This window comes from Thermothelomyces thermophilus, chromosome 2 (genome assembly GCF_000226095.1).
Source record: "Thermothelomyces thermophilus ATCC 42464 chromosome 2, complete sequence".
NCBI lineage: Eukaryota > Fungi > Ascomycota > Sordariomycetes > Sordariales > Chaetomiaceae > Thermothelomyces > Thermothelomyces thermophilus.
The window spans coordinates 3,598,909-3,618,299 of record NC_016473.1 but is presented as its reverse complement, the minus strand read 5'-3'; the positions used below and the strand labels follow the sequence as shown (position 1 = coordinate 3,618,299).

At 41.4% G+C, this 19,391-nt stretch overlaps 3 protein-coding genes across 3 annotated transcripts; 2 read left to right on the top strand and 1 right to left on the bottom strand.

Annotated features, from left to right (window-relative positions):
- Window positions 1–1,142: 1,142 nt before the first annotated feature.
- On the top strand, window positions 1,143–2,066 carry MYCTH_92668 (glycoside hydrolase family 61 protein; the record flags this gene model as incomplete). Its single annotated transcript, XM_003661862.1, has 3 exons — window positions 1,143–1,240; window positions 1,311–1,878; window positions 1,965–2,066. The coding sequence occupies 3 exons, from the start codon at window positions 1,143–1,145 to the stop codon at window positions 2,064–2,066; spliced, it is 768 nt and encodes a 255-aa protein (XP_003661910.1).
- Window positions 2,067–2,843: 777 nt separating this feature from the next.
- On the top strand, window positions 2,844–3,214 carry MYCTH_2301823 (uncharacterized protein). Its single transcript, XM_003661861.1, has one exon. It carries the CDS (start codon window positions 2,901–2,903, stop codon window positions 3,111–3,113), a length of 213 nt encoding a protein of 70 aa, XP_003661909.1. The 5' UTR covers window positions 2,844–2,900; the 3' UTR covers window positions 3,114–3,214.
- A 1,288-nt stretch (window positions 3,215–4,502) lies between these two features.
- Window positions 4,503–5,489, bottom strand: MYCTH_106827 (uncharacterized protein). The gene is made up of 3 exons (XM_003661860.1): window positions 4,977–5,489; window positions 4,743–4,912; window positions 4,503–4,659 (listed from the first exon to the last, which is right to left on the bottom strand). The coding sequence occupies exons 1-3, from the start codon at window positions 5,476–5,478 to the stop codon at window positions 4,585–4,587; spliced, it is 747 nt and encodes a 248-aa protein (XP_003661908.1). The 5' UTR covers window positions 5,479–5,489; the 3' UTR covers window positions 4,503–4,584.
- Between the last annotated feature and the right edge of the window lie 13,902 nt (window positions 5,490–19,391).

The window sequence follows — 19,391 nt, the reverse complement described above, 5'->3', positions numbered from 1 at the left end:
GCCGTATTCCATTCTGGAGCACGGGGGAAATTGTTTCAGGTAATACATCCATTTGGCTATATACCGCCCGATCCGAACTGCTGCCAGGCTGGTTTAAGATCGTCGAGGAAGAGAAGGTGTGTCTGTAGTGCGGATCTGAGAATCACATGTTCGCTTAGGGTACTTGACGGGTCTCGCGGTCATCAATCTCCCTAGTTAGATCTGGATAGATGAGAGGGCCAACAACGGGTACGTCCGTTCTGCTCCGTACATCCTGGAGCCTCCCCCGGGGGGCCGACAGATCCGAGCCGCATCAGAAGAGATCAACGGGACGCCGGCGCAGAGTTTCTGTAAATAGGAGTGTAGATGGCGCATGATGGAGCATTCCTCGCGCAATGCCGAGTGTCGTTCCAGGTTGCAGACAATCTATTCCTCGCGGCGATCCACCGTGGGCGGGTGACGTCGCCTTTGCAATGCTGCCAGCATTTTTTTTTTTTGGGGGGGGGGGGATGTTATTCGGTTGGTTGCGCCCGGTATTTCCTCACGCGGCCTTAGCACGGGGGGGATCGTCGCCGGTATTGGGCCGCAGGCAGTTCATGCAACGCCATGGTTGGTGCAGGTTGGCCTGGTCGCCTTCCTTCTTTGTGCCCCTTCACGGAAGGTGGTGACCGAGGTTTGTTTAGCGTGTGTGCGTTAGATTGGATCCCCAGCCTTTGCTGACGGCGGTCTTGGCCCCAGTCTGCGGGAGATCATTGTATATTCTGCGGATAAACGGCGCGCCAAACGCTAACCCCCAGCGGCTCGATATTACCCGGCACTGCTAAACGGCCCGGGATTGCAAGAAAAAAAAACCTGGGGAATATCAGATAGCCAGAGCCCGGGGCCGTCTGCCGCGGGATGACGCACATTGTGGGGAAGAAAGGAGCTGAGGAAGGAAAGGGAAGAGGAAAGCAATAAAAAAATGAAGGAGGCCATCCGCAGCCGGTGCAGGCATGGATGGATATAAGAAAACATCCAGTGTCGCACTGCTTCGCTTCCGATTCTTCGCGTTCCTGGCTCAGAAGTTCTGCTTCCTTCTGACCAAACCCTTCCCTGCCGCCAAGCCAAGCCCATCCACTCCTCTCCTCCTCCTGGTACCTTAGCCAGCAGCTTGCGACCCCATCATGTACCGCACGCTCGGTTCCATTGCCCTGCTCGCGGGGGGCGCTGCCGCCCACGGCGCCGTGACCAGCTACAACATTGCGGGCAAGGACTACCCTGGGTAAGGATCCCGACAATGACCTTGGGATCTCTCTTCCTCTCTTTCTCTAATAACACGAACCACTCTGCAGATACTCGGGCTTCGCCCCTACCGGCCAGGATGTCATCCAGTGGCAATGGCCCGACTATAACCCCGTGCTGTCCGCCAGCGACCCCAAGCTCCGCTGCAACGGCGGCACCGGGGCGGCGCTGTATGCCGAGGCGGCCCCCGGCGACACCATCACGGCCACCTGGGCCCAGTGGACGCACTCCCAGGGCCCGATCCTGGTGTGGATGTACAAGTGCCCCGGCGACTTCAGCTCCTGCGACGGCTCCGGCGCGGGTTGGTTCAAGATCGACGAGGCCGGCTTCCACGGCGACGGCACGACCGTCTTCCTCGACACCGAGACCCCCTCGGGCTGGGACATTGCCAAGCTGGTCGGCGGCAACAAGTCGTGGAGCAGCAAGATCCCTGACGGCCTCGCCCCGGGCAATTACCTGGTCCGCCACGAGCTCATCGCCCTGCACCAGGCCAACAACCCGCAATTCTACCCCGAGTGCGCCCAGATCAAGGTCACCGGCTCTGGCACCGCCGAGCCCGCCGCCTCCTACAAGGCCGCCATCCCCGGCTACTGCCAGCAGAGCGACCCCAACATTTCGGTAAGGAGAAATTCCCGGCCAAAAGATGACCCCAATCATCTCCCCCCCTCTTCTCTCTTTCCGATGCTAACTGGTCACTCCCGCAGTTCAACATCAACGACCACTCCCTCCCGCAGGAGTACAAGATCCCCGGTCCCCCGGTCTTCAAGGGCACCGCCTCCGCCAAGGCTCGCGCTTTCCAGGCCTAAAGCGGTCAACAAGGTATCGGGTAGCTCGCGCCAGCCTCGGCGCGTTTTTCCTCCCGTGCCGCCGGCTTCCTCTTGTGTATATCGCATCTGTCAAATTCCTTAGGGTCATCAACCACGTAGCATTTGCGCTTTTGTCCTACACCTGCGAGCGACCAGAACCAACGGTTTTGTCACCCGCCTGAAACATCTCTTTAGTTAGAAAGCTTGGATACTTTATAGCATGTTCATTCTCACAACTAGACCGATCTATTAGATGAGCTAGAGTGAGTTCTGCCTCGAGAACCTCAATATATTGCCCAGAGTGAACGGACGCTCGCATTCCTGCACAGTAATTTCCAGGAAAGCATCCATTTGGCAGTGTGGCCAAGATGAATCTTCCTAAGTACATCTCTCTTAGCAAACTAACACTCCGGGTACTGCGCTGGGTCCGTCATTTCCACGGCTTCAGCACCGACTACCGGTACTTCTCACCCGCATTGGCCTTCGTTGCCTCCTTTTCCAATACGACACTGCTCTCAGTAATTTTTGCCAGCAATCACGGCGAAAAGGAAGGGCTATCTACCGCCCTCGAGCGCCTTTATGTCCAGCAACGACAGCGAGGTCGAGATCAACCAGTGGCTCAACATTACTGCGATCACAAAAAAAACAAAACATCAAAGGGCATTTTAAAACATTCAATTTTTACGCGAAGCAAAGGCCAGAGATTCCGAATACGCGTTTCCGGTACGATTCGTCTCGCTCCTTGGTTTCTGTGGGATAAGGGATAGAGGTACGAAAGGGAATCACCCGGTCAACCAGAGAGGCTCAACATAAACATTCGAGCAGGATCACGTGATGGAATTCAAGCTTCAATTGGCCGAGTCCCTGAACAGTGTACGAACATTCTGGACATTAGACGAAGATGACTCGCTTCTACGTGGAGGGCGAATTTCGCAGAATCATTTCGACGCTCATTGGATACCGCGTTTTAGCTCGCCCGCGGTGCTCTTTCCCTGCGTACCGTTCGGGATTGAAGGGCACTCACCGCAGAAGTGTGGCTATTGCTGACTACTCACCTTTGGTATTGGTTATAGTCGGCATGGTATTGTTGTCCTACAAGTTGCTACACTGGCCGCGTATCGCTATACAGGTGGCTATATACAGGTGGCTATGAGTCGATAAACTGGCTGTAAATTGCTAACTAGGTAGCTCTGACGGCTGTGATACGTAATGACAAAGGCATGGTACTCTGTCGTTGTTGGCCAAAAAAAAAAAAAAAAATACGGACCACAATACTACAATTTGTCGATCTGCATTAATATACGCCTAACTCAATTGTCTCCATATCGTGTCCATGGACCGATGAAACAAAGCTTCATGTCATATCCGTAGGGCTCGAGGCGAGATAATTAACCAAAGCGGGCATTGTAACTTCTGAGGCCGGATTTTGGGAAGCGAGCGTCTGGAACCCCGGCGGGACCGTCTTGGCATATCGCGCGCGAAAGATCTCGTCCAGCAGGACAAAGTAATACGCAGGCCGGGCGGTCCCCTGGATGGCGGGTGCGACTGCAGGAAGAAATCCCAGTTCCTTGCCTCGGTCACGCCGCGGTCCACCACCGTCCCCGGCTTAGGATTGGTCGACCGGTCCGCGTCCCCTTCCCGGCTTGCGTAGAAGCGTGTATGGTGTCGCTTGCCGATGACCACGACGGTCAGGCGTGGGAGCCCCTTCTACCGGTCGCCTAGCGGGTATATGTCCTAGCAGGCCCGGCGCAGAAGCGGCACCTCCTTGTCTAGCACGGTCTGGTACTGGCCCTCGGAGACGCCGTCAGGGTAGACGAGGATGTTCTTAAGCAGGCTGGCGTGCTTACCATGTCTCTAGTCCTTCTATAGCTATAGGCGCGATTTGAGCATGTCGCCGAGGTCCGAGACCATCTCCTTACGGGCCACTGGCCCAGCCAGCGGTCTACGCTGGCGACCATGCCCGCGATACTGGACGCGTTCGGAGCCGAACCGGGCGAGGGGTGCGTAACATCCATGCCGACGACCATAGTCTCGTCCTCGTCGATAAGGCCGTGGCGGGAGGAGTCCAGGAGCTGGTTATTGCCGCCGAGCTTGAGGTTGAACTTCAGGCCCACGTTGGCGAAGTACTGGTCGCTGCACTTTGCGAACTTGTGGCCGATGCTGCAAACAGTGTGGATGCCGTACTTGACGTCGCCGCAGCGCTTGATACGGTTGTAGAGTGATGTGATGGCGTCTGGCAGGATGCTCGAGCTTCTGGGCTGCACTCTCTAGGCGCTGGTCTAGACGGGCATCCTCGAGGCTGTCTAGCTCTAGTCTCTGTCCCGGTATGGAAACCCTTGTCGCGAGTTAAAAATACACAAGCTGTAGTGCTCCCTTATCATTTCCACGCAAGTAACCCGGTCGAATGTGAAACCCGAACGGAATAATCCCCTGTGTTGATATCCGCCTTCTCCGGCGCCGCATGCGCTAAGCCTCTGCGACTGGAGAGGACCCTCGTTCCGGAATCTTCGTCGCAGATTTATCCGCCTATCCTTCGGCCATCCTTGGGACCATAGCGCCAACGTCGTGAATAGGGAGAGACCTGCCGAGACCGCTTGGTCTTGGTTAGTCTAGCGAGAAGACGTGGCCTTGGCGCCGACGTAGCATGCTTGTTATAGGACCATAAGGCGTATCAACTTGGCCAACAGCTTCAAATCCGAACTTGGAATATAATCTGACTCCGGCTGGTGACGCCAAGACATAGCCATACCGGCCATGACGATCCATATCTTCACAAATGTGTTGCATCAGCAAAGAGCCGAGTCCTTGGCGTTGGTACTCCGGACGAATCGACATAATCGTTATTCCTATGGCATATTGGCACACGAGTTAGCGGCGAACATCATCAGAGCCAGGCCGGTTGTAACGTACGGCATATATTGTCAAGATGCCCAATAGTCCTATGCCGCTCTTTCTTCAAGGCTGCCGACATTTTCAACCACGCAGACACATCTAGCGTCCCAGGGAGCCAGTAGTTAGACTTTTGCTTGTTGCCGACCTTCGCTTTTATAGCAGTCCTGTTCCTGTTTAAGTTGGCCTGCTCTTCCGGACATCCCTCTATAACCCATCCGGCTAAGCCAACAACGGTTCCGTCACTGTGGCGTATTTTCCGGAGGTATGTTCGACCACCGGTGATCGCATCCTTGATACCTTCGGCATGCCATCGAATGATCTCATCCTTTTGTTGCTCTGAAAACTCGACGCCCGGACGAGGGAACATCAGCCGGAAAAGTGGACCACTTTCCGATGCTGGAGAGTCGACGGTCCGCGCGAGGTAGTCTGCATCAGCTATGAAGACCGGCTCGATGTCTCGAGGTAGTTTTCTAGCGCCAAGTGCGGAGGGGGAATTGGAGGGAGGCGTGGCCATCGCCATGTGAGGTTGCGTCAAGGCGGCAGGAGGTGGTTGAGCTAGGAGAGGGGTGGCACGTCGAAATCGTTAAAAGAGTGGACTTTGCGGCGCGCTATGGCTTTTTTGTTCGGCTCAGCTCCGGTTGGGCCACCCAATTTTAGCCACTGAAATTGTTTCCCGTTTGCCCCACCTCCCTAACTAGCAGTTATTAGGTGGCCTGACCAAACCCCTTATACTTGACCTGACCAAACCCCCTATTAAGCGAGCTCGCTTAAGCTGACCTGACCAGACCCAAAACTACCTATAAGCTCAAATTTTTAGACTAGTCAGGTCAACTTCGTCCCTCCCTATAATTCTTAAAAAACTTTATTCCTCTTTACAATTCTTAAAGAAGACTAGTTTAACTTTATCTTCCCTATAATTCTTAAATATATGATTTAAGCACTTTATAATAGATTCTAAAATAATTTAGTTAAACTATAAAGATTAACTATTGGACTTTAGTATCCTTGAAATTAGTATCTTTAAGGAGGTTAACTATAAGCTAGTAATAGAGTTATAATAAGAGGTTAAGTAGTTCCTAGAACTAACTTTACTAGAGAAGTAACTTAGCTTATTAAGTATAGAAGAAATAATAAGCCTTTTAAAACTATTTTAGAATTATTTTAAAGCTAATTTAAGAAGATACTATAAATCTAGTAAATATCTATAAAAAGATTTCCTAGAGTATCTTATAAGGCTATTTTAATAGTTAAAAAGGTAATCTTTATAAATAAGCTTCCTAAGTACTTTAAAACTTTAAAAGCTAATATCCATTATATTATTTTAGCTTTAACCTATAAACTTAGTAACCTAAAGTCTATCTATAATTAGATAAGTACTTTTAAACTATTATAGAATTACTTTTAAAGTATTTCCTAATCTATTCTTCATAGGTTTTGTATTATAAAAAGTAAACTATAGCTTTAAAAAAGATTACCTTAGCCTATCTTAATAATATAGTCTATCTATAGTTTATATACCAGTATATTGAGGTTAAGGTTTATAAATATCTAGATAAAGATATTTATAATCTTTTCTATATAAATATTATCTTAGAGCTCTAGGACTAGATTACTAAGGTCCGTTTAAAAAGAAAAAGCTAGGGCCTTAAAGAAGAGGTAACTTTATAAGTAGTTCTAGACCTATTTAAAATTATTTTAGAACTAATTAGTTATTAGTTAGGTATAGGCCATAATATAGTTATTTAAGAAGGAATAAGTATATTAAAACCCCTTGGTATTATATTATTAGGAGGTATACTGGAACCTAAATAGGGTATATTTCCTTAACCTTTTAAGAAATGCTTCTTAACCGGTTATAGACTATTTCTAATATGCCTTAGTTTATCGTCTATTATAACTATTACTAGTTAGATCTAAGTTAATAATACTATTAGTATATTATCTTATTTAAGTTTATACTATATTACTTTATTATCCTTTTAATTTTAAATAATAGTAGAGTAGATACTTGCTTTAAGAGTTACTTTACCATAGATTTGACTATATAAAAACGAATATGCTATAGTAAGTTTAGATATAATTTCTAAATATATAGGAACCGCTTTAGAACTAATTTCCTCTAGACTATAACTACTTATAAGGCCTAGGGAAGATAGTAGTTATACCTTATATTATTAGATAGAACCTCTATATTCTATTTAACTTTAAATAGATCTTATACCTTCTCTCAACCTTATATAATATTTATAATTACCTACTATCTCCATTATATAAGACCTTTAAAGCTATAGTTAATAGTATTCTTAGTCTTTTATAGAAAATTAACGACCTAAACCTTATAGTTAGTTTATAATAGATTTAGAATAGCTTTAGAACTAGTTACTAATTGTTTTATAAATAGTTAGTTTTCTATATAACCTAATGATTAAGGAATTCTATAAGTTATATCATAAAAAGACTCTTATAGAAGTCTATATAAGCCTTATTAATTATAATAGGACTAGTCTTATTATCCAGAAATACCGATCAATCTACTACTTCTTAGGCTCCTCTCGGCTTACTATAGTATATAAATAGTAAGTCAAGTATAAAGACTAGCCTAATAGGGTAAATAGTTTATAACTAGTTTATAATCAATTTACTAATATTTCTCTATCACTTAGTATATCTAGCACTTCTTCGATAATAGTTATAACTTTATAATTATCTGTTTCTTTTAGTAATAGGTCGAACTATTTAAAAAGAGAATGTTTAGTTCGTTTAAACTAGATATAAACTATAAGTACCTTAGCTAGTTTAAAGACTGTAAGGTAATTTAGGGCACTTATTTATAGCAAGTTAAGCAAGGTAAGACTTTCTTTTAACTGGTCCCTAACTACTTCTAAACTAATTCCGAAATAGTTACCTTACTTATTCGAATCCTTACTAATTCCGATAGCCTAGAGATATATACCTATATCTTTAAGGTAGTCTTTGAGCTTTTCAAGCTCTAATATCAGTTTTCTATTCAATAGAGACACCTCTATAGGTCTAGTCTAATTAGTATTACCATTAACTAAGACTATAAGGCACTTCTTAGTAAGTAGTCCTTAAGCGCTTTAGAATTGTTTCCTAACCGCTCCTAATAGGATTTACTAGGTACTTATACAAAATTAACCTATATTATTAGCATTAGCTATAGTATATAATATAAATAGTTTAACTATACTATATTTACTTCTAATGTAAGGTTACTATAATTATAAATATTATTATTATTATTATTAGTCTTATACTATTACGCTAATAAGTATATTAGAGCCTCTCTAGTTATATATAAAGGAAACTATACCTAATAGGCTAGATAAAAACCTCTATCATTATAATATACTAGCCTTATAGCATCTATAAATAAGCGTATAATGTTTTATTTAACTACCTTAAGAAGGAAAAAGAGAAAAAATACAAGAGTTATATAGAAAAGTGCCTTTTAACTAATATATATATATATAACCTAGGTAGGGCCTGGTTAGGCTCCGGGTCAGGCCCTAACCAGGCCTTAGCTACATATTCACTAGATAAGTTACAAACGAGCAACGAACGCTCTACAGACCCATAGAGCCTATATAAGTAGGGCAGGGTAGGTCCGCTCCGATGCCTAGGTAAAGCCCGGGATTATCTAGCCCGGGTGTAGCCTAGGCCTATAATATACCCCCCCTTCTCTTTTTTCTACAGTTACTAGGCTAATCCGAGCCACGTTACGCCCCTATATTAGTCCTATAAATAGGTCCTATGCCTTCCTTTCTTTATTGCTATGACAATGTAACTTATACGTATAATAGCATATTATACGTAAATAGGTTGCTATTTAAGTTTAGATAAAACCTATACCTCCTTCCCTTTGTTAATAGAATAACGTGACCTATATACGTAGTAATAAGTTATACGTATAATAAGCAATTTGCTTAGGTTATACGTACTCCCTTACCGCCCTCCTCTTAATGCCTATAAATACCCTTTCCTCTTCCCTCCTCCTCCTAATTCTCTCTCTTATAATTAACTCTCCTCCTCCTCTATACTCTCTAACTACCCTTGCTTTTTATAATTATACTCGTTACCTATACCCTTATTATACCTTTAAAGTTTTTTTTTCAATTAGTATCTATCTAATATATTGATAGTTATTAGTTTGCTTAGTAGTAGTAGTAGTAGTTATTACCTTAGTAGTAATGAGAATAAGGAGTATTATATAAGTTTTCCTTACCTATACTGATTTTTAGTTATTATATATATATATAAGGTATAGACTAACTCCTTATTTTATAGTATAAGAATACTAACCTTTCCTTTAGTAAATATACCATTAAAGGCGACTCCTTTAATAAGGAGTTTAAACTATAGTCTAAGAAGTAATAGTACTACCTATTATATATTAACTAACTTCTTAAAGACGATAAGGTTAAGTATATCTAAGGTTAGGGCACTTCTTATATAATATATTATAAGAGCTATAAGAGCTATATTTAGAATCTATAGCTCTAGGCTAATAACCCTTACCTATATATAGGTATTAAGAAAATTATAGGTTATTATAGTACAAGTACTACTCTTACCTCCCTTACCTACTATAAGACTATTAACTAAGGTACCTATCGCACTATTCTAACGCCTAAGTTCTCTATACTAATATATTCGTTCTTTATACTCTTCGAGGCCGCCTAGTCTAACCACTTACCTAGACAGGCTACCTTTACCCCTACCTAGGCTGTAAGTTCTTATTATTCTAGTAATAACTTTACCCTAGTCGTTACTACTACTACCTCTAATACCCCTACCTATTATAATAATATCGTCTAGCCTACTACTAGCCCTAACCCTACCTTATAAGCTACTAGGTAGCTTATACACTATACTATAGTATAAAATGATAGTATACTATACTAGATATAGTATATAAATAAGAATATATTAACTTTGGTCGATACTAATGTTACCCTCGTTGCCTACGTCCTAGGCACCCTATTACCTACCTCCTACACCCGCTCGAGCGCCTTTACGTGCCCTATACCCGTGCCGATCGACTTCGGCCGTTCCTGTACCTGCCGCTCTTCCTTGCCCGCCAAGCGCGCGGTACGCCTAGTCTATAACTATAATAACCCTACCCTTATTACTATAACCATTATTTTGAAGGGGAAGGATAAGGAGGAGGAGGTTATGAAGTAAGTATATTATACGCTACTTAGTATATTTGTTTTTATTTTTATAATTAGACTATCTCTATAAGCGTATCTATAATGTGGTTATAACGTGTTTATAACGTGACTACGATACGCCTGCCACTCGTTTGCCCTCGGTTTGCCTACCTATATAAAAAATTTATATCGTTTGCTTTTCTACTCTCCCCTATCTCCTATTTATAATTAGTCTATTATAATAATATATATCTCTTTACTCTTATTTAAACGCGTTAAGCGCCTTAGTATTTTTTAGATTTTCTAACGATTCCTAAGTTAGGGTATTATATCCCTTCTATTTTACTAATATATTACGTTAATTTCCTCTTCCCCTTATATTCCTAGCCGTAAGGATCGCTTTTACTTTATATTCTTCCTATAGTAGCCCTTCCTAGGAGAGTTTTAATACTAGGTCTAGTTAGAAATCTAATATATATTATAAAGGTAGTAGGTTAGACGTAGTACGCTTAATAAGATTAATATAGAAGGTAAGGTAAAGGCTATAAGGAATATTTAGAGTTACTATTAATAGTATTAGTACTATAGTTACTTTATATTTAGCATTAACCTAGTTACATTCATAGCTAGGACGATTAGTCTTAATATTATATAAAGATAGCTATACTTTATCCTTTACTTTAAATCTCTTAGCTAGGCATTAAGAATAATTAGCATTTTCTTACTAGTATTACTACGTATATACGATAGCGGCTTAGGTCTATTTTATATCTTCTCTTAGATGATATAAGAAATTAGTAGCCCTTCCTTATAAGGTTAAGGTAGGAGTATCTAGTAGGTTAGCAAACTATATTAGGCTTATATTATAACTATAAAGGAGGTAACTTACACTTGTCCTAGTTACTATCAAATTATAATTATTAATTGTAAGCTAGTATATAGGTAGATATTTAGGCTAGTTATACTATATAAAGGAAACTATAGTCTATAAGATAATCTATACCTTTTAATTTATACGTTCTATACCTCTATCTATCCACAGATAATAGGCTATTAATAGTAGTTACTCGATCCCGATAGTCTTATAGAGAGTGGTCTAAAACTAGTTAAGCTAGTTTAAACCGCGATTGGTAATAATTTATATCGGAAATCCGTAAAACCACTGCTAAATATCCCAGAACTAGAGTATATACGCCTCGGCTCCTATCAAGGATATAGCTTCGAGCTAGACGTACTTTGATAGCCGGTCGGTAATTACTATAAGGTACTAGGGTAAGTTCTTATCTCGTATAGGGAGATCGACTATAAAATTGATAGAAATCTGTTTTTAGAAATGGTTAGTAATAGGTAAGAGCTAGAGGAGTCCTTATTATAGTTAACGTAAGACCTTAACCTTTCGATATATATAATAGTTCCTTGTAAATCTCTTCGCGTCCAGGGATATAAAGTCCTAATAGTAGTTCTATTAGAGTATTTTGAATGATCTATTCCTCCCTAGGTAGCCTAATATAAGGGAGTTATAGATACGTTAAAGAATGGTAGTTATAAGTAGCTCTTATATAGAAAGCTAAAGTCTACCCTAGAACTAAAGGGTACCTTATATATTAAGGGAGTAATCTATAATCTAGGTCTATACCATATTCGCCTCCTTCGGAAATTTTCGGGCCCTGTCTCGGACGGCCTAGAGCTGGTATATATAATGTCTGTCCTTAATAACTCTCTTATCTTATAAGGCTATAAGCTATATATTCGCAAAAATGGTACTCCTCTTTAGTAAGTAGTATATTTTAGGTAATGATAAGATACTAGTTGTATCTATCTAAATGGTAGGGAGGAATTATATTATATACCATATATCCTTAGGGTAGTCTTATTTATAGTAGGACAAGGTATTAAGATAGGAAGCTTATAATCCTAGTTAGTAACGAAGTTTAAAGTTAAAGAGGGAGAGTATTTTAGCCTATCGAGCTTACTGTTTGCTAATTAGATAAGGCTAAAAGAAGTATTTAAGGTTTTTATAGTCAGTTAGGATCTAAAAGGGAGCGGTAATACTATAAAGCTTAGCTAACTAGGCCTTTAGATATAAGATAATCATAAGTAGTTCCTTATTATGGATTATATAGTTTCGTTTAACTAGGGATAATTTCATAAAATGGTAGGCTATAGGATAAAGGACCCTATTTTCTCCTCGTTAGGATAAGTACTCTCCTAATGCTATTTTAGAGTAGTCCGCCTTAAGTACTATCTTCTATTTAGGATCCTATTATACTAGGACAGGTTCTAATATAAAAGCTATCTTAAGAGTTTTAAAGGCCTCTTATTCCTTATTATTATCATCATTATTATTATTATTAGTCCTATACCGCTATATTAATAAGTATATTAGAGCCTCTCTAGTTATATACAAAGGAAACTATACCTAATAGGCTAGATAAAAACCTCTGTCCTACCTCTAACGCTTAATCCAAAGTACTAATACACTACAAAGAAAAGAAGAAGTAGCTAGAATAGCCCTATAGAGGTCTTCCCTCCCGGTCTAGCCTCCTTACAAGGCAGTATTCTAGGAGCCTCCCTAGGTCCATTAGCTACTATAGAACCCTCCTTACCAAACGATAGTTACGGGTCCCTATACCTCATAGAACGAGGTCTAGGTCCCTTTACGACTATATTTCCTAGGATTTCCACATTCGGCTTCTTGGTAGGTTTAGGCACTATACAACTAGGTGTTCTATAGTTACCCTCCCCTAGCTATGGACATAGTAAGGGGTACTAACCCCTAGGACTTAAACCTTAAAGAGGAAGTCACGGAGGCCAATAGTCCTTATATAGGCCTATACTAGTAAGGAGCTCTAGGCCTTTGTTAGGCCCCAGTACCTTTATAGACCTTTCCCTATAAAACCTAGGCATAGAAGGTCCTTGTCTGACACACGCTATATCCTCCTACTAGCTTAGTCAGCCCTCTAACGGTTGCTCTAGCTGGCTAATATAGCTAGTTCTGTAGCCTATAGCTTTCTTTATAGGGTCTGTAGGGGGGGTCGACTCCCTCTATAGCCTTCCTAAACCTATTGCCGGACTATCAACCTTGCTACCTCTAGGGCTATAGGCTTCGGCTCCCGGCCCCTTGACCTAGCCCTTCTCTTCTAGAACCTCTAGCTTAGCCTATTATAGGCCTATTAGATAAGAGCCCTCGTAGGGACCCGGGGGGCCCCTGGACCTGCCCTAGTCTATAAGAGCGGTTAGTCGAGTTTGGCTTCGAAGTCGGCTAGCCTCTTATTAAGATAGAGGTCGAGGGGTAACACCTAGGCTTCTATTTCGAGGCACCGGATAGGGGTAGCCTTATCGGCCCTGGTAACCACTCGAAGGGCTCTATATTAGGCCTTCGATAGCTCCCTAGCAAGGCCTTCTGGCTTACCCCCTAGCTTGGTAGGCTTATAGAAGTTCGAGGCCCTATAGGCTAGGGCGCTATGGATACACTTAGTATAGACCTTATAGGCCTATAAGAGGCCGGGGCCCTAGGTCTTTATAACGAGCCTAGTTTGGGTAAACTCCTAGGTTTCTAGCTTCTTAGCTACCTTTACATAATAGGGGCCTTACTATAGCCTCTAGTCTAGCTAGACCCCTAGGAATCTGGCCGACTTTGACGGGGCTATAGTAGTAGTACCTCTTCCGGGCTTTAGGAGCTCTAGTGGTCGCGACTACTATTTCTAGCCCCTATTAAAGTAGATAAGTTCGTACTTTTCTAGGGCAAAAGCTATACCTTAGGTCTTTGCCTACTATAGGCAGGCCTTCTAAGCCCTTTATAACTAACCGTTATAGGCCTCCTTGGCCCTCCTAAAGGCTAACCCGCTACCTTCGTAACGTATATTAGATTTCTAACTAGACCTAGTGTTAAAACTTTCCTAGGAAGGACTACTATAGGAGGAATATAAAGTAGAAGCGATCCTCGTAACTAGGAACATAAGGGGAAGAGGAAATCGACGTGACATGCTAATAAAATAGAAGGGATATAATACCCCGACTTAGGAACCATTAGAAAATCTAGAAAATACTAAGGCGCTTAACGCATTTAAATAAGAGTAGGGAGACATATATTACTATAATAGACTAGTTATAAATAGGAGGTAGGGGAGGGTATGAAAGCAAACGATATAAATTTTTCATATAGGTAAGCAAACCTAGGGCAAACAAACGATAGGCATATCACAGTCGCGTTATAGACACGTTATAACCGTATTATAGATATACCTATAAAGATAGTCTAATTATAAAAATAAAAACAAATACACTAACTAACATATGATACGCTTACTCTATAACCTCCTCCTCCTTATTCTCCTCCTCTAAAATAATAGTTATAGTAGCAAGGGTAGGGTCGTTACGGTTATAGACTAGGCACGCCATACGATCGACAGGCAAGGAAGAGCGGTAGGCGTAGGAACGGCCGAAGTCGATTAGCATAGGTATAGGGCACGTAGAGGCGCTTAAGCAGGCGTAGGAGGCGGGTAACGGGGTGCCTAGGATATAGGCAAGGAGGGCGGCATTAGTGTCGACCAAAGTTGACATGTTCTCGTTTATATACTATATCTAGTATAGCATGTTATTGTTTTATGCTATAGTATAGTATATAAGCTGCCTGGTAGCTTATAGGGTAAGGTTAGGACTAGCGGTAGGCTAGACGATGTTACTATGGCGGTTAGGGGTATTAGGGGTAGTAGTAGTAACGACTAGGGCGAAGTCGTTACTAGAATAATAAGAACTTATAGCCTAGGTAGGGGCAAAGGCGGCCTATCTAGGCAAGCGGTTAGACTAGGCGGCCTTAAAGAGCGCGGAGAACGAACGTATTAGCGTAAAGAACTTAGGCATTAGGATAGCGTAATAGGCGCCCTAGTTAGCGGTCTTATGGTAGGTAGGGGAGGCAAAGGTAGTACCGGCATTATAATAACCTACGATTTTCTTGATACCTATATATAGGTAGGGATTATTAGCCTAGAGCTATAGATCCTAAATATAGCTCCTATAGCTCTTATAGTATGTTGTATAGGAAACGCTCTAACCCTAGACACACTTAACCTTATTGCCTTTAAGAAGTTAGTCAACGTATAGTAGGTAGTACTATTACTTCTTAAGCTATAGTTTAAACTCTTTATTAAAAGAGTCACCCTTAATAGTATACCTACTAAGAGAAAGGTTAGTATTCTTATATTATAAAATAAAGAGTTAGTCTATACCCTATATATATATATAATAGCTAAAAATCAGTATAGGTAAAGAAGACTTATATAATGCTCTTTATTCTTATTACTACTAAGATAGTAACTATTACTACTACTACTAAGTAAACTAGTAGCTATTAATATACTAAATAGATGCTAATTAAAAAAAAAACTTTAAAAGAGTAATAAGAGCATAGGTAGCAAGTATAATTATAAGAAAGTAAGGATGGTTAGAAGGCACGGAGGAGGAGGAAAGTTAGTTATAAGAGAGAGAATCGGGAGTAGAAGGGAAAAGGAGGGGGTATTTATAGGCGTTAAGAGGAGGGTAGTAAGGGAGTATATATAACCTAGGCAAATTGCTTATTACATACGTAACTTACTACTACACGCGTAGGTTACGTTATTTTAACAATAAAGGGAAGGAGCTTAGCTTTTATCTAAACTCGAATAGCTACCTGTTCGTACTCGACACGCCATTATACACACGGGTCACATTGTCATAACAATAAAGGAAGGAAGGTATAGGACCTACTCGCGAGACCAATACAGGGGCAGGATACGGGACGGGTCGTCCTGGCAACCGCGAAAAGGGAAAGGGGGGGGTATGTTATAGGCCCGGGCTACACCTAGGCTAGACAATGCCCGGGCTTTACCCGGGCACGGGAATGGACCTACCCCGCCCCACTCCCGCACGCCCTACGGGTCTGTAGAGCGTTCGTTGCTCGTTTGTAACTCGTCCGGTAGATACGCGGCTAAGGCCCGGTTAGCGCCCGACCTGGAGCCTAACCGGGCCCTACCTGGATCATATACGTATATATTGGTTAAAAGGTACTCTTCCGTATAACTCTTGTATTTTTCCTCTTTTTCCTCTCTAAGGTAGTCAAATAGAATATTGTGCGCTTATCTGTAGTTGCTATAAGGCTAGTATATTATAATAAGGGAGTTAATTAGAGTAGGTAAGATACTAGGCCTCCCTAGTCTTTCCCCCCTCCTTATAGGCTTTTATATTATAATAGCTATAACGAGCCGGCCGCTAACAATACTACTAGGTATAGCTAAAGCTCTAATACCCATAGCATTACCTTAGCTCTAGAGTATCCTAGTAAGGCTTGTAGTCTAGTACCTAGGCATCTTAGACCACGCCTTTATTATAGGCCTTCTAGGCTTTATTAAGGTCTTATAAGCCTAGGAGTACTATGGCCCATTTCCTTTACAGGCTCTTTAGCAGCCGGAACTTGACTGTTTCGATTGAGTGTAGGCCTATAGCCCTCTTAAAGTCTTGTTTGCTGACCCCCTATAGCTCTTCCTTCTAGACTCCCTTGGCTAGAACTATATAGGCCCTACTAACCTCCCTAGCCTCCTCTCCGAAGGCTATAGCTACCTATCGCTTATTAGCTAAATACTAATCCTTAGTAGCCTTGTCTTTAAAGACCATTACTATATCCCTACTTAGGAGCTTCCTAGCCGTAACGGCTCCCTAGTAGCTAGAGGCCCTATTGACTACTTAGACTATTTCGGCCAGGGTTCGGGCTTTAAGGTCCTCCTATAGGCTTACGTTCCGTATTGTAACCTCCTACAAGGCCTATAATAGTACTACTTTAGCTAATGATAGGCCTCCTTAGGAGCCTGTTGCCCCCTATTATAGCCCTATGGCTACCTGTGCCTAGGTAAGGTAGGGGGTGGCCTTAAAGGCTTCTTTAAGCTCTTTTTTGACTTCTTTGGCTATAAGTTCCTATAGGTTCGGAACTAGGCCCATAATAGTAGTTATAAGGCCTTATAAGAGCCTATTAGCAAGGTTTCATACCCTATTCTATTTAGAGCTTAGTATAAGGTTAACTAGTTATATAATAAGACCCCTTAACTCCTTAATATCTAGGGTAAGGTAGGCCTATAATAGGCCCCCCTTTAATTAGTTCAAAGCTATAGGCCTCCCTACTTAGTAGCTTAGCATTAGGCCTTAAATTAACGTTACGTTTAGGGGCGCTAGGTAGTCTATACGGTGAAAATTTTAATAGGCGCACAAGGCGCGGTCAGATTGCGGTCGGGTCCGGTTCTTACACCTGCGATGCCTGTTATATACCCGCAACGGCTCGCGCGTAGTTAAAAGTGGTGCCGTTAGATAGCGTTTTTCGAGAGCTTTCTAGCGATGGTAGTTTTATATATCTTGGTAGGGTATTTACAAAGATACAAGCAAATAATATTTAGGGTGTAAGGTAGGTCTCTTATTCCTTAGTCCCCTATTAGAATAGGGTATTCTTATAAGTTAACTATATTAAAGGTATAGTTAACTTAGAGAAGTTAGGGATAAAGTCTTAGTAGAAGTTTATAAACCTTAGGAAACTCTATACTTCCTAAACCTTATATAGTACCTCTTACTTATGGATGGTAATTAGCTTCTTAAGGTCTAGGCAAACCTAAGCCTCTACCTTTATAATATAGCTAAGGTATTTAACTTCCTTTATGGTAAATATATACTTTTTAAGATCTAATATAAGTCCTACTTTCTATAGCCTTTAAAGTATATCTTTTATCTAACTTATATAATCTTTCCTATTACCTAATATATAAATTAAAATATTATTAAGGTATATTATTATAAAGTCTCTAAGTATTAAGCTAAAAGTATTATTAATATATTATTAAAAAATTATAAGTATACCTATAAGTCTAAAGAGGTAGATAAACTACTTAAAGAGGCTAAACTAGGTTCAAAATACTATTAAATACTTATAGCCCTCTATAATCTGGATATAATAGAAGGCTACCTAGACATTAAGCTTTATAAACCACTTAGCTCTAGCTAGGGAGCAAAGCGTCTCCTTAATAAGCAGAAGGGGGTACCGATCTTGCTTTATAATCTTATTTAGCACCTAATAGTCGATATAAAACCTCTATCCTCTGTCTGCTTTCTTTATTAAGAGGATAGAGATAGTAGCTAAAGAGGAGCTAGCTCGGATCTATCCTTTATCTAGCAAGTTAATAACTTGCTTTCGGACTTCTAATAAATGATCTTGTAGTATATTATAGAGAGGCCCCTAAGAGAGTTTAGGAATCTTTTTATCTAAGCCTTCCTTTAATTTAATATAATAGTTAGCTATATTATAATATAAGGAGAGTCTACTAGCTTTCTCCTTATTAAAGAGGTTAGCAAAGTTACAAAGTTTATCTAGTAAGGTAACCTCTGACTTTATGTGACGAACCTAACTCAGACTTCTTCTAAAAGGGTCTAGACGGAGGTAGGTAAAGCGGGACAAGCAGGCAGGTCGTCTGAGGGATTTGGTAAAGCCAAAGGGTTCACAACAACACTTAGAGTTGTCTCTCACAGTAATTAGCAATGCTTGATATAAGTACTATAATTGTGATTGTTACCACTAGCAAACTCCCAGAGTCCACCATAACGAGTGACTAGCTAGCTATATATATATAATGGTCTGTCCTTCTTCAATAGTTATTACTAGTACCACTTCTCCTTTCACTTCGTGATTCTGTGTTGTCGACGGTGATATGTTATTATCACTAGTGAAGACCTTAGTCTTGGCGGTGATAATCTTCTGATTGGTCTGTCGAGTGATTGGCTATTAGAATGTCCCGTGTCTTAGCTATAGCCTGCTAGGCCGCCTATATGCTTATCCGTGACACGATGCCCCTCCTTTAAGGCTTTCGACCTGAAAGCCCTCTTAGGCTATTTTAAATAGTGCTAATGACCCTTTGCTTGTAAGTACTATATTCTCCCTGTTTTTATATTGTGGTCGCTATACTGACAAAATGCTGATAGAGAAACGGAAGTTGTATTCTGTACGTTACTGTGCTTCCCTTGCTTAGAACATCGCTGAGAACGGTTTTGTTATTATGCCTTGCTCTTAGTACGCGTCGCAAGGCCTCGTCTGTAAAATGATCACGCGTATAAAGCGTTACAAGGCCTGTATTCGTCAAGGTTATTCTTGTAATAGCTCTAGCATCTTGCTTTCTTCCTATAAGCTTATCTCCTTTTTTTTTTTTTTTACTATAATTCCTAATATTTGTTTTAGTAGATCGTATTCTTTAGGAGT